The following is a 13,093-nucleotide window of genomic DNA, read 5'->3' on the forward strand; positions in this document are numbered from 1 at the left end:
TTCAGTGCTCCCTCATGGACAACCACTGGTGGCCTTGCCATTTACGCAGGAGCAGTGGTCCTACTAGAGGCACTACTCCTAATACTAGTAGCCTGCTACTATGGGTGGGAAAAGTCATGCCAACATCAATAGTATAGCCTATATCTCGTTATACAAATGTGCAAAAGTGGATAGATCCTCCATTGATGCCGTAGTTCTTCATTTTAGCTTAAATATCACGTTAATTCAGGATAACGTCTTATCACGTAATTTCATGATCATTTTGTATCACGTTTTAACATGAAAATATCACGTAATATCATGAAACTATCACGTAACGTTTAGATAATATCATGTAATTTCGTAATACGATAAGGTAATTTCGAGGTAAGTATCACGCAATTTCGTGTTGAAATGTGATACTGATTTTTAAGTACAGATTTGGCAGTTGTACGTTGCCGTACCTATTTAACTCTCAACTTTATTTAACTCATATTAACAGATCCATGTCTCAAACCCCCGTGTGTAGCCCTTGGTTTGAACCTCTACTCTTGCAGTTAAATCTAGCAGCGCCTCTCAGTGGGAGAATACTTATTGCACATAGGTTTGCCTTGCCAATTCATCTCCTGCCTACCGTTAGTGGGCGCTGTCCCCCTAATAATTTCATCTTCCGGATTCTTCCGAGTATATCCGAAAAACCCCGAGGCTGACCCGGAAGCCCCGTTGGCCCTGTCATTCCGTTGTTACAGGGATGCTTCGTCCTATGATTTTATATCTTGAGCGGTCACACTTATTTGGGAGCTGGTGTTTCATATTTATGGAACACCAACATGCTATAAATGTGTGATATTTTTTAACCATAGACACGGAATACCAAGGTATGTTGTTTAGGTGCAATTTTTACTGTTCCTCACGACGGAAATGTGCACGTTAGCTTGAGCTACTAACACTGGCTAGTTAGCTGCAGACTAAATGTACCTTCTGTTTTTACAGCATGTACTTTTTGTGCCGTATAGAAATCTAGAGTTTGGACTAATGAAGCTTCAGTAACGTTATGTTCTAATGTGTGTAAAAGCTACAGTTCAGTCTCCACTGTGTGCTGTAGCATTGTAAATCTCAGTCTCGTTTGAATCTTGTATAAGCTTGTGTTTGTGTTGACTGACACAAACACCAAATTATCCCAAAAGTGCGATTATTGATCGTGATTTCTGATCTAAACTCTGTTCAAGTTGTATTGATTTTCAGCCCGGAAGAGAGTGTATATATAACAAAAGTCAAGATGAAGTAAAAGCCTTTGGCATTAAGATAACTTACTGAAAACATGCAGCATCGCATTGTTGAATGGGTGTGTTCCCTGTGATATTAAGCCCCTTGCAATAGTATAACACACATAAATATAGTCAAATCATGTTCCAGAAACAAATGTTTCACTGGAGGTTGTTTTGAGTAACCAGGAAGAAAAATGTAAAGTTTATTTCTAGCTCCATCTGACAGCTACCAAATAATACATGTAATCTATTAATTTGATGATTATCAAATGACCTGTAAATATCAGAGTTGTACTTAATTAGACCTAGATAAAGCTAAACTGTTGCTGCTTAAAGATGTCTTTGTAGTGCTTTCAAACAAAACTGGTCTTAAATCAGAAACACTAAGAATGTTTCCTGGGTCATTGTGATGCAAATCTGTTTTAGTCATAAACCCTTTTCTGTTAGAACATGGTACAAAGTTATTCAGTTATCAAATTTGTTGCTCTTAAAATTGATAAAATACATCAAGTGTTTGGTTTGTTTCTTACAGGTTTACACACTCGGAAACACCTGCAATCCTAAATGCTGGTGGAGGAGGTGCACACTACATCATGTTATTGTAAGCAGCAAACAAATTAGGTAGGTTTCCAGTTACACTTTTTCTCTTGTCACTTGGGAATGAAGTGTAAGACTAGAGCTATGCTTTAATGGTCGGAATCAGAGAAGTCTAAGATTATTACCAGACTAGACTGAGGTGAAGAGACTGATGGTGACATGATGATCCAAAAGCAGATTGAGAGCGTTCTTGTGTCCCCTGATCTGGAAGGATTGGACCAGCAGCTAATTGCCATCATATATTTCCAATAAACCAATAAATCAGTACATATTCCTGTACTTTTGTCCTCTTGGTAGTGTAGGAATAGCACTACTGAATGATCTTTTACCATGCCTTTTTAGGAGTGTATTTCAATTTTATGTCAGAACAATCTCACATCTGACAGCTGTTGATTGTATTATGTTTGTATTATTAAGTATTTTCAGCAGCAGTTATTATAGACAGCCACAGTTTCTTTTAAAAAATGGCTGTTTTCATATAATTTATGCTAAGAACATGTTCTCCCGCTTCCTGTTTCAGAAAACATTTTAAATAAATGTTATCTTGTCAAACTGGACCAACCAAGAGTAATGACTAAAGGGCACAAACAGAATATACTGAATAAAGTACACTAGTAAATATGTCTCTAAACACACTGACCCGCATTCACTAAAAAGATTATTTAACTCACTGGTACTAGTCCCCTGTGTAGGTAGGTAGGTAGGTAGGTAGGTTTGGGTTCTCGAGTCTGTCCCTTGTGTCTGCTGTCACAGAATTATTATTTATAGCCCCTTTACCTTGGGTTCAGTTTCACAGATGGACCACAGCAGTCATTGATTTGAGCAATTGAATCTGTGGATTTAGTAATCCCATTCTCTCTGAGGATTGTCGTGTATGACCTTCATATGCAAAATTTCAAACTGACTTTTTCAATTAAAAAAAAGTTTATCATGAGCAGAAAAGAGGTCCATAAATTGTCAAAGCTTCCCACATTACTCAAACGTCAGCAGTGACACATCATGTATGTATAATGTATATGGTGTTTTGCTCTTTTCAGCTGGTTTCAGAAACAACTTTCGATGGAAAGAAATTACTGTTTGCATTCTGTTAATTCTTTGTTCTGTTTATTCTTTGTTCATATATTACATAGTATTCATTCTTGTTTATTTTGTTGTGTGCAGGGCAGGATGCAGTCTTCCAACCACCGACTGCGAGATATGGAGCAGCACCATCCACTGCTTTCTGCCTCAGGTGATGTTGAAGCTGGAGGTCTTGGGGCTGGTGTGATGGTGGGCAGTTCCCATGCTGGCCACACAGGGGGGAATCGCACTCTGTGGTTCATCCAAGATGGCTGTGGAATGGTGTGTGCAACCATGACCTGGTTCCTGGTGCTATATGCTGAATTTGTGGTGAACTTTGTGATGCTGCTGCCTGCCAAGAGCTTCTGGTACTCACTGCTCAATGGGGCTGCCTTCAACTCCCTGGCTGTTCTCGCACTGGCCTCACATCTGCGCACAATGTTGACCGACCCAGTAAGAATAACTGAAGAAATAGCTACTCTAGAAGGTTTTGTCATTTTAAAAATGTAGTTTAATAAATTATTCTGTGCTGCAAATAGGGGGCTGTTCCAAAAGGCAATGCAACCAAGGAGTACATGGAGAGCCTGCAGTTAAAGCCTGGGGAGGTCATCTACAAGTGTCCAAAGTGCTGCAGCATCAAACCTGAGCGAGCACACCATTGCAGGTCAGTCGAGTTTGGACGTTAAAGGAGACATACATGTTGTTCCCTCATCAAAAACATACCTCGAGTTGTATTTTGCTTCATTCCTGCTTGTTTCATTAATCAAGGCCTTGCTTGGAAATTACTGAGAAATCAGTCTGTTTCAATTTAGCTACATAGCTAAATAGCTACAGCACAAGTTTAAATCCGAATATCTTTTGGACTCTCTAAGTTAATAAATTATTACCAGACTCGTTCTGAGCATTTCTGCCATTAAAACTATGTGCATGTATTAACCTACTGGCTACTTAAATAATGCATAATATGTCCATTTTAATGTGTGATGTTATTACAAAATCTTGGTTCAATAAGTTCTTAAGCATCCACTTGTTTTATTTGTTTGTTTGTTTTTTGCTTTCAGTATTTGTAAAAGATGCATCAGAAAGATGGATCACCATTGTCCGTGGGTCAATAACTGTGTGGGAGAAAAGAATCAAAGATTTTTTGTTCTTTTCACAGTAAGTATAAAAACAAACATATTTTTAAAATAATATTTTGTGAATAGATGAGTAGTCACTCTTTTAACATGTTGTATCATGTCTGTTTCCATACAGATGTACATAGCTCTGATTTCTGCCCACGCGCTGGGACTGAGTGGAATGCACTTTTTTACGTGTATTAAAACCCAGTGGAATGGTAAGTCATTTTACACATATAATGTAAGCATATTAATTATTGGACACAAACAACATTGAAAACACTGCAAAGCTCATTAGACTTTAAAGCAAAGTCACCATTGGTCTTCTGATGAGTTGTGCTAATAACAATGCATCGTGATTAAAACCCTTGCTTGAATTGAAAGTTCTTTATTCATATTCAGAATGCAGTAACTTCTCTCCCGGCGTGTCCGTGCTGCTGCTCATCTTCCTCTGTCTGGAAGCTATCCTCTTCCTCACTTTCACAGCTGTAATGTTTGGTACGCAGATCCACTCCATTTGCAATGATGAGACGGTCAGTGCTTACTTAACCTAACTTGTTTTTAAGTAGATTTTATTTAGTTGTCCCATTAAGCTTTTTTTGTCTTTTTGCTGCAGGAGATTGAACGTCTTAAAAATGAGAAGCCCACCTGGGAGCGGCGGGTGAGGTGGGATGGCATGAAGGCGGTATTTGGGAGCCCTCCATCTCTTCTGTGGTGTAACCCATTCACAGGGTTACGCCTGCGACGTTTGATACTTCTGACCTATAGTCGCCGCAGTGGATCAGAATTCTCTGTCTGAGGGAAAAACGACATAGATGCAGCCAGCACTTGGTCATCCTTCTCTAAGACCATTGGTGTCCTGTAGATGTCCTGAGACGTGTGCTCTTAAAATGTTCCAAATCGGATTCTTGTCCCAGAAGACGTGCTACTGTAGGGGTTTGTACACCCCCAACAAACCTTATCATGGTCATACGAATCCAGGATCCCAAACAAAAGGTTGGACTTGTTAATCACTGGAGCTTCTTGATTTGTGTTTTCTAATCATGCAGTGCATTCTCAAGTGCATCTTAATTTATCAATTGCCGTCCACGGTCAAGTTCACAAATGTATACATCTTTTTACCAAGGGACCAGCAGTATATTGTTTTATCTATGGATAAAAAGCTAATAAAAAAGCTCACAATCACATATCTACTGGACTCTGATGAGCAGTTTTAGTTTGTTTGTGCTGTGAACAAAGGGATGGCTCCAAAATGCATGTTGCCCTTCTTGGTCTCAAATGAACTATAATACTCTGAGATTTAGCAGATTTAAGGCAATGTGCCTCTTTTTCTGTATTTGGGCATCTAATATATGTGTTCTTTGACAAAAGTATGTGCCAGTCAAAATATATATTTTTTATCAGCTCTTCATGTTTCACTATGGTCCCTCTCCTTCCAAATAACCAACTGTCCATCCACATTTGGATCCAATGCTGTAAAAACATGATCAACCCAAGTTTCACTTTATTTTCCGAGGATGAAACACTCCTGTGTCAAACTGTTTCAATCATTCAAGTCTGAACTGGCTGCTAAGTATGACAAGATTGAAAGAATGTTTAGATGTATTTTTTTTCTTAACTCTATTAAATTGTAATTATATTAAATTAAGTGTTTATTTAACCGTCAAATCATCATAAATACGGAAAAGTAAAAAATTGTTAGTTGAGTGCTAAAATATGGCTCTCTATAAAACTACACTAAGTTAAACGATCTCAGAGAGGCCTTTGTTTTACTTGCCTGTAGCAGTCACCATGTTAATAAACTGCTTATCTTGCCTTTAAATTGAATTTGATTTTATTTACACTGTTTAAACTGGTTGGTTTTAAAGGGCCTATTTGCACTTTTGAACTTTTAACTACATTTTTAAATACTGACAGAAAGCCAGATGCATTGGTATATATGATTTTTTTTTTTTTTTTTTTTTCCTGTAATACTAGCTTGCTGTCTTTTCTGTTCTTTGGGAGAGCATCTCTTCTGATTGCCTAAATATTCTGCAGAACATTGATTGTAAAACTAGGTTAAGGGTTATGTTTCTGAAGTGTTTTATTTTAGATTCTACCATGTGAACTGCAATTGCTAAAACATTTTATTGTTTGTTCACTCACCTTGCTTCCAATACCAAAATATAATTTTAATCAACATTTGTCTATGAATAAACAATAAAAGTATGTATAGAATGCAGTACTTAAAATTTGAAAATGATGTTGCATGGAGAAGTTGTTTAGTTGTTTATCCCTTGCTGTGTGTTGTTTTCTGATTCCATTGGGTGCTGGTTCCATAATATGGCGATTTCCTTCATTGCTTATAAATTAGAAACATTAAAGACGCCTATTTTATTTTATTTTAAAGCACAAGCTGGCAGTGGCGTTGTGTTGCAGAATTAAAAACTTGATCAAAGGTTTAGACTGCGTGAACCAAAAATATACATTTGTATACACGTCATCATACATTAAATTTAATAGTCTCGTTGTGACCACTTTACTGTCATGAAATTGTCCTTTTTCTGGCCACTTCTCATGTACATTTCTCTTCCCACACGGAAGAGGGCAGCACTCGTGAGGAGTGCGCGTGGTGCGTTTGACCAAACTCTCGAGGCAGTTTCCGCGCCTCTTCTTCATCATGGCGTCTGAGGAGGATGTAAATATTCAGGCAGAATCTGTTGTAAATCGCTGGTTTGTTGATCATCTTCTATTTTTGGCCATCGATTTACTTGAGAAGAAACAATTCAATGACTTTTTTTGTGCTATTCGAAAAGGTCTTGACTGTGAGTATGAAAGTATTTTTTACCTTCAGTTTTGCTTGTCAAAATATAGCTACAACACAGCGTCTGGCTTTTATTTTTGACTCGCACAACAATGGTTTATCATTTATTAATATGATAATGATATTGGTAAATGCGTATAATATACAGGAATCAGGTTTTTCGTTGATGATCAAAACAATCACAAACTGCGTGCTTTACTGCAGATGTTTTGTGTCGTCCTTTGGAGTCCACTGAAACTACACCAACAAAGATCAGAGTTCTGCAGTTTCTCATCTGGATAAACGAAGGGGAACGTCTTGGTGAGCAAGAGCATTTTGTTACAGTAGGCCTTTTACCTGGCTATCTTTTTTGTCCTTTTAGATTTCAAATTGCCATTCCAAAGTCTTTCATATTTGGGTATCATAGATTCAGATGGAGGGCAGGAGTCTTGTAACTCTATGAGGAGGATTACTGTATTTGAAAGAAATATGCAACATTAAAATCCACCCTTGTTGAACCATTTGTTTAGGTGTTGACTCCATATGAATTGCATGGCTTAAAGACACCATTTGTAATTAGATTGGCTGACCCGGCCCTGTTTTATTCACATATAAATCAATACTTTCTACGTTACTGCTTTCAGCCAGATAAATTTGCAGATGGTAGCTTTGAAGTCCAAAAAACATATTTGAAAATTGTTAAAATATCCAAGACACATAATTGTTAGAGCCTTGTCATTGTTAGACTAACCTGTATAACAAATGAACAAATCAAATTTGATTATGCATTTTTATCTGCAGACTTGGCCTCTAAAGAAGACCCCACCCTCAGTCCTCTAGAATCAGCATTTAATATATTACAAAGTATGAAACAGGACTGTCCTCAGGAGGATTATGTGAGGGTGTGCTCCTCACTTAAGGAGATGGTATGTAATGTAGTGCAAATACTAGTATAATTTTGTGCATCAAAAATGTGCTTTTCTGTAGAAACAAGTGGTGGGAAGTTAATCTGATGCACACTGACAGAATAAATTAAAAGGATTTTATATGCTTTCCACTGCTTGTTTTTATGGAAAGGCAAGTTTGTTGTGTAATTTTTAGGCCAGATCTGTTTATCTTCGTAGAGCACCTGCTTATTGTACAGTTTTTCCTGCTCTTTTCTGAAGTTACAAGGTGTGAGTGCTTTACTGGGTCATTGTGTTCTGCTTTAATTAGTGGTATTTTGTGTGTAATGTTACTATCTAGATTGTAAGGATATTTATCATCAATGGAGAGTTTGACAGAGCGAAGAAGGCTCTGAACAAGCACTTCCCCAAGTCTATGGTTGGCAAGGTAAGTTACACATGAAACTAACCATTCCACATTCTGCATTTTGTTAAATGACAAACCATTGGAATCGGTAACAAACAATTAAAAATCTTTTGAATTGTTAGATATGTTTGATACAGTAAATGTATATTCTTGTATTTTCATGTGCAGAAAGCTATATTTATGGGTCTAATTAACCAGAAGAGCAGAGTCCATGATATTATAGACCAAGTGGACTTTCAACAGTTTAGAGACGAGATGCTGGGCTTCTGTGTGAAACTTTGTCAAACTACAACTCCATTTCTAATCAAGGTATGCAAAAGCAAATTTCATAATGATCCCTCAGTTCATCTAAATTACTATTGTGGTGTTTTGTTATTGTTTATTTTTGCATGATACACAGGCAGCAAACCGTCTTATTGTATCAAGACATACTGAGGCAGACTACAGTCATGAGCCTGAGCAGCAGGAGGAGCCAGAGCAGCACTGTAAACCTGTCTTTCTGCTAAACTGGTACGCTTATATTAAGCTCAACATTATCATAACTGCATTTTCAATATCAGCATTATTATGCAAGGATGTACACTGTAGCTACATTTAATATAAATAACACATAATAGTAAATCACCTGTATGTTTAATTAACTTGAAACTATTTTTGATATTTTTTTCTAACTTGTGTTTTGTCTGTCCCCAACTTTCCTTCCTGACTGAAGCAATCGTGTGTTTATTTCAAAGTCCAGACTTCAAGCAGGGGTCAAAGCATTGGCAGATGAGACGAGTTTTGTCCTGTTGGAAAAAGCCATGGAAGAGGAAGAAGCATCTAAGTCGCAGGACAAAGCAGTTAATGAAGAAATTAAAGATCAGCTGTCTTTAAGAAACTCTGGCAGCCCGTTGGAGGGTTCCCCAGCTGATGAACCAGCACAAATGAGTGACGTTCCACAACCACAGACAAGTTCACTTTCAAATATGAAGTCAGTACCAGTCTACACGCGGCATTACACCATTGCTCAGCTGGTGGTGGATCCAGATAGCCCGTTTGAATCTCCAGAATTGGACACTGGACTGACAACAGAAGAAAGAAATAATCTGACACCAGAAATCTCTAATGACATGGACATCTCACAAAGTCCTTTAAGTGTGTGTGAAGTGAGCAAACCTCTACGGAAACTAAAGAGTTGTTACAGGTAAAGAAATCATTTGCTTGATGTTTTTCATGTTGCAGGTATATTATGACTCTCTCTAATCTTTGTTTTAGAGCCAAGTCACCAGCTGGGGAGAAGGACATTTCTGATGCTGAGTCTATCCATAATACTAGCAGGTAAATACAATGGGGGTCATAAATTTAGTATTTCACTGGATAAACAAATATACAACTTAGGTCGTTTTCACAAGTTAGTGCGGTCTTTGGACTGACTCCAGTACACACTAGGTTTAATTCTGTTTACTTTACATTTGGGTCAGCATTGTTCACATACACCACGCATCATTCACCCCAAACATGCACCATGAGCCACATGAGAGTCCATCCACTGCTCATAGAACCTATTTCTACGACAATGCACTTCAAGCAGACAGAGCCTTGTGAATTTGCACGGATGAGAAAGTTTTTGGAACACAGACACAAGCTGGAGGAAATTGGTCTCCTTCTGGAAACTGATATTAAGCTGATCCAAATTCCCTTGTCAAGCAGCAGATCTGGAGCACCTATTCATACAAATAAATATATGTGATCCAAGCACTTTTACTGTCACAGTGGACTGCATAGGTCAGCTCAAGGTCAGCCACATTCACATTGCACTTGCCCCACTCCAGAGTGCAGGTGGAATTGAGACCTCGTTTCAAGCGCTCTTGGGCCGGCCGTTCACAGCGGTCCAGAGTGCGACTGTTGGGTTCACACTGGCCCAAGCGCACAGCTCTGGGAGTGAATGCTCTTTTACGTTGACCTAACTAGTGGCGGTGTGAAAACAACCTTTAAAGATCATTTCTTATACAGAGAGACAGACAATGAAGATGCAATAGTCTTGGAAGGTTTGGATAGATCCCCCAGTCCAGTTTTAAGAACTGTCCCACAAACAAGCTCTACTCCTCACAAAGTCAAATCTTCTCCATCCAACAGATGGTAAGTAAACAGGGTTGCATTATCCAGTAATACTAATTATTAAGGCAATGTTGTAATTTGGACATTTATGTTCAAATATATGAAAAAGGAAACAAGCATTCAACAGTGCCAAGGAATCTAAGGAAGTGTGGAGTGATGAAGATGTGGTTTTTGATGAAGGTACAAAAGTATTTCTATAATTAAGCATAAAAGTGTACTTTTATTATTATTATTAATATTCCATGTTTCACAGGGTCACCAAATGAAAGCCTGATATCAAATTCAAGTCAAAGGAAAAAGGTAATATTTTACTATGCAAACACATTTGACTAATTCATTTACTTTTTTTTTTATACCTTTTTAAGTAATTGGTTTGGTGTTGCAGAAATGGACAGACAGTGAGTCCCAGCGTCTGAAAGAAGGTGTTCAGAAATTTGGAGAGGGAAACTGGAACAGGATAAAGGCATATTACAACTTCAAAGATCGAACAAATGTCAATTTGAAAGACAGATGGAGAACAATGAAGAAACTGAAAATCGTCTAAACGTGAAAACGTTTCAACAAAATGGGCTGCGTTCACATTCTAGGATTTGATGAGGTTATAATTTCACATGCAGGGCAGGGAAGTCATTTTAACTGTCAACAATCACATCTTTCTGAAGAAATTGTAAATGATTTCACTTTTGTTCATATATGCTGACTGAGAATGTTAGAAATTCCATTTCGGTGCTGTAGCATCTGTATCTTACAGCCAGCTCAGTCCTTGTTTTCTTGGCCTGCGACAAGGTCTTGTGGGTTTATGTCGCCAGGTGCTGTGTCCCATACTGATGGTGAATAAATGTAATTTCTTCTACAACAGAATGTCAAAACCTGTGACAGCTGTTGCACATGGATAGGTCCAGTAAATATCGACATATTGACCATGAATGAGGACAAAACATCTGCAGTCAGATCTCTGGACCAGTTTTAAACTTGGCATTCAAGAATGATGTCATGTGAACCCAACCTATTAGAAAAAAATGTAAAGTTTTATTTTGTAAAGATCCTGTCTTTATACTGCTCAATAAATCTCAGGTTAAACTTTTTTTTTTAAATAAAACTAGCATTAACAAAAAAGTGCAGAAATTTAACAAAAATATTTATTACAATTTCATGTGCATATTCATATATTCCATTAAAAATATTTCAATACTAGCCACATACATTTATTACTGAAAGTACAACTCCAAAAATGTACTCAAATGATCTTTTTAAGTATTGACCTTCAATGTTTGATTTTACCACAATCAAATGTGGGGAATGTGAGTTCCACTCAGCTGTCGCAGATGTTTAGTTGGTAAAATACTTACCTGGCCAGCCAAAGCTATGCCCTTATCACAATGTAGGAAGGACTGACTGGCCAGGGTAGGAAAAGGAAAAAAATGCAACAGAAAAACTTAAGTCAAAATTTTGGTGAATCCTTAAGTCAAGGCGTCCTCATTTCTAATGAACTCTCCTACATCAGCCTGGTGGAATACAACAATGGCCATTGGATCCACTCTTCTGCAGTCTTGTGTGGATTTTGCAGCTACTCCAAAGCCCTGTAATCAAAAACATGTTACCACCTTAAACGTCATATCCAGAGAGTAGACAATAGAGCTTAAGTACTTACGAGAGGCACATCAGCCATGGAGTACACCACAACTCCCTGGTATTGCTCTGTGTTCTCAGTGATTCTTCCAAGTCCAGACTTTAGCACATGGTTTCCATACAGAAAGGACTGCTCGGATCCAGGCTTAACCCACACTTTGTACTGAAATAACATGATATACAAATAGTTCAAGCAACATGTCCAGACAATGATTTTGACCGCATGATGAAAACCTACTTTTGCATAGGGAGCAAGAAAGTCTAAAGCTGTGATATGAAGACGAAACTTCTGGGTCTTGGTGAATTTACCAAAACATGTGCCCACTGACACAAGCTTGTCCCTTGCTATGTTGGTTGCCAGCTTCAGAATTTTTTCACTGTTCACCCAAAACAAAACAAATAATTAGGGTTTATTATCTGACATGTAAACAGTTGAAATTATTTTTAAAAGGACAAATACCTCATGTAATAGACGCGATCGTTGTGTAACCTGAAGCAGTAAGTACCATCAGGTCTATCAACAAGAAGTTTTATGTTTTCGCCAATGCTGTAAAGCAGGAGTTAACAATAACCCACAGACAAACGTCGCTGATCTTACTGGTATGTATTAAATTGACAAAACAACTTACTATTTAGATAATTTCTCAAACATTGTTTTGGTCTCTTCGTCGGTGAGAGGACGCATGGCGACTTTTTTGAAGGTTTTGCAAAACGACAGCCAGCTCTCGCAAAAACGTGGGCCCTTCAGTCAGCGGTTACCCTTTCAACCGGAAGTCAACGTATTCAGCGAGGACACTTCCTGTTTTTTTTTTTTCATTCTTCAGATTTGTCATACGCCTTTTACTCCGAGAAGCTGGCTGCCACTAGGTAAGATTATAAATCAAAAATACAATACGTTATTATAAAACTGTCCCTTTTATAATAATATCTTCATTTAATAGCAAACCCAATTTGCGTTGTTGTTATTTTAGGTAGTTACTACATGTAGATGATCGAAAATAAGCGAATTTAGCATGGTTAGCTCTGTGACACTGAAAATACAGAACATTGCCCATTAGCAAAGCAGCTAAGCTAACACTGTTGCACTTAAAAAAGCTAATTTACTACAGGGCAGTGGCCTATTTTTGAGAAAGAATTTAATACAACTCATTCTGGAACGTGTATAGTAACAAATACGAGCGATTTCTTACTGCTGTTTGGTACTTTTACCGCAGTATTCATTAGTTACATAACCCCTAATTGTTTGTAAATAC

The 13,093-nt window shown here is 37.8% G+C and overlaps 3 protein-coding genes across 3 annotated transcripts; 2 read left to right on the forward strand and 1 right to left on the reverse strand.

Moving 5' to 3' along the window:
- Nucleotides 1-681: 681 nt before the first annotated feature.
- On the forward strand, nucleotides 682-5,843 carry zdhhc7 (zinc finger DHHC-type palmitoyltransferase 7). The gene is made up of 8 exons (XM_033984455.2): nucleotides 682-857; nucleotides 1,780-1,868; nucleotides 3,006-3,356; nucleotides 3,443-3,567; nucleotides 3,965-4,061; nucleotides 4,158-4,239; nucleotides 4,424-4,554; nucleotides 4,638-5,843. The coding sequence occupies exons 3-8, from the start codon at nucleotides 3,012-3,014 to the stop codon at nucleotides 4,818-4,820; spliced, it is 963 nt and encodes a 320-aa protein (XP_033840346.1). The 5' UTR covers nucleotides 682-857; nucleotides 1,780-1,868; nucleotides 3,006-3,011; the 3' UTR covers nucleotides 4,821-5,843.
- Nucleotides 5,844-6,670: 827 nt separating this feature from the next.
- On the forward strand, nucleotides 6,671-10,755 carry terfa (telomeric repeat binding factor a). Its single transcript, XM_033991886.2, has 12 exons — nucleotides 6,671-6,825; nucleotides 7,029-7,124; nucleotides 7,605-7,729; nucleotides 8,049-8,135; nucleotides 8,283-8,423; nucleotides 8,515-8,624; nucleotides 8,827-9,297; nucleotides 9,369-9,431; nucleotides 10,107-10,232; nucleotides 10,321-10,391; nucleotides 10,465-10,511; nucleotides 10,597-10,755. Exons 1-12 carry the CDS (start codon nucleotides 6,681-6,683, stop codon nucleotides 10,753-10,755), a joined length of 1,641 nt encoding a protein of 546 aa, XP_033847777.1. The 5' UTR covers nucleotides 6,671-6,680.
- A 696-nt stretch (nucleotides 10,756-11,451) lies between these two features.
- On the reverse strand, nucleotides 11,452-12,630 carry nip7 (NIP7 nucleolar pre-rRNA processing protein). The gene is made up of 5 exons (XM_033984508.2): nucleotides 12,470-12,630; nucleotides 12,301-12,387; nucleotides 12,079-12,217; nucleotides 11,863-12,003; nucleotides 11,452-11,791 (listed from the first exon to the last, which is right to left on the reverse strand). The coding sequence occupies exons 1-5, from the start codon at nucleotides 12,523-12,525 to the stop codon at nucleotides 11,672-11,674; spliced, it is 543 nt and encodes a 180-aa protein (XP_033840399.1). The 5' UTR covers nucleotides 12,526-12,630; the 3' UTR covers nucleotides 11,452-11,671.
- Nucleotides 12,631-13,093: the final 463 nt, after the last annotated feature.

The sequence above is a fragment of the Periophthalmus magnuspinnatus genome, chromosome 3 (assembly GCF_009829125.3).
Source record: "Periophthalmus magnuspinnatus isolate fPerMag1 chromosome 3, fPerMag1.2.pri, whole genome shotgun sequence".
Lineage (NCBI taxonomy): Eukaryota > Metazoa > Chordata > Actinopteri > Gobiiformes > Gobiidae > Periophthalmus > Periophthalmus magnuspinnatus.

Coding starts and splice junctions, on each gene's coding strand:
- nip7 (XM_033984508.2), bottom strand. CDS start 12,525: ATGCGTCCTCTCACCGACGAAGAGACCAAAACAATGTTTGAGAAATTA. Junction 12,388..12,469: donor TTTGAGAAATTATCTAAATA/GTAAGTTGTTTT, acceptor CCTGCTTTACAG/CATTGGCGAAAACATAAAAC. Junction 11,792..11,862: donor CCATGGCTGATGTGCCTCTC/GTAAGTACTTAA, acceptor TTTTGATTACAG/GGCTTTGGAGTAGCTGCAAA.
- zdhhc7 (XM_033984455.2), top strand. CDS start 3,012: ATGCAGTCTTCCAACCACCGACTGCGAGATATGGAGCAGCACCATCCA. Junction 3,357..3,442: donor GCACAATGTTGACCGACCCA/GTAAGAATAACT, acceptor TGCTGCAAATAG/GGGGCTGTTCCAAAAGGCAA. Junction 3,568..3,964: donor GAGCGAGCACACCATTGCAG/GTCAGTCGAGTT, acceptor TTTTGCTTTCAG/TATTTGTAAAAGATGCATCA.
- terfa (XM_033991886.2), top strand. CDS start 6,681: ATGGCGTCTGAGGAGGATGTAAATATTCAGGCAGAATCTGTTGTAAAT. Junction 6,826..7,028: donor TATTCGAAAAGGTCTTGACT/GTGAGTATGAAA, acceptor GCTTTACTGCAG/ATGTTTTGTGTCGTCCTTTG. Junction 10,512..10,596: donor ATTCAAGTCAAAGGAAAAAG/GTAATATTTTAC, acceptor TTGGTGTTGCAG/AAATGGACAGACAGTGAGTC.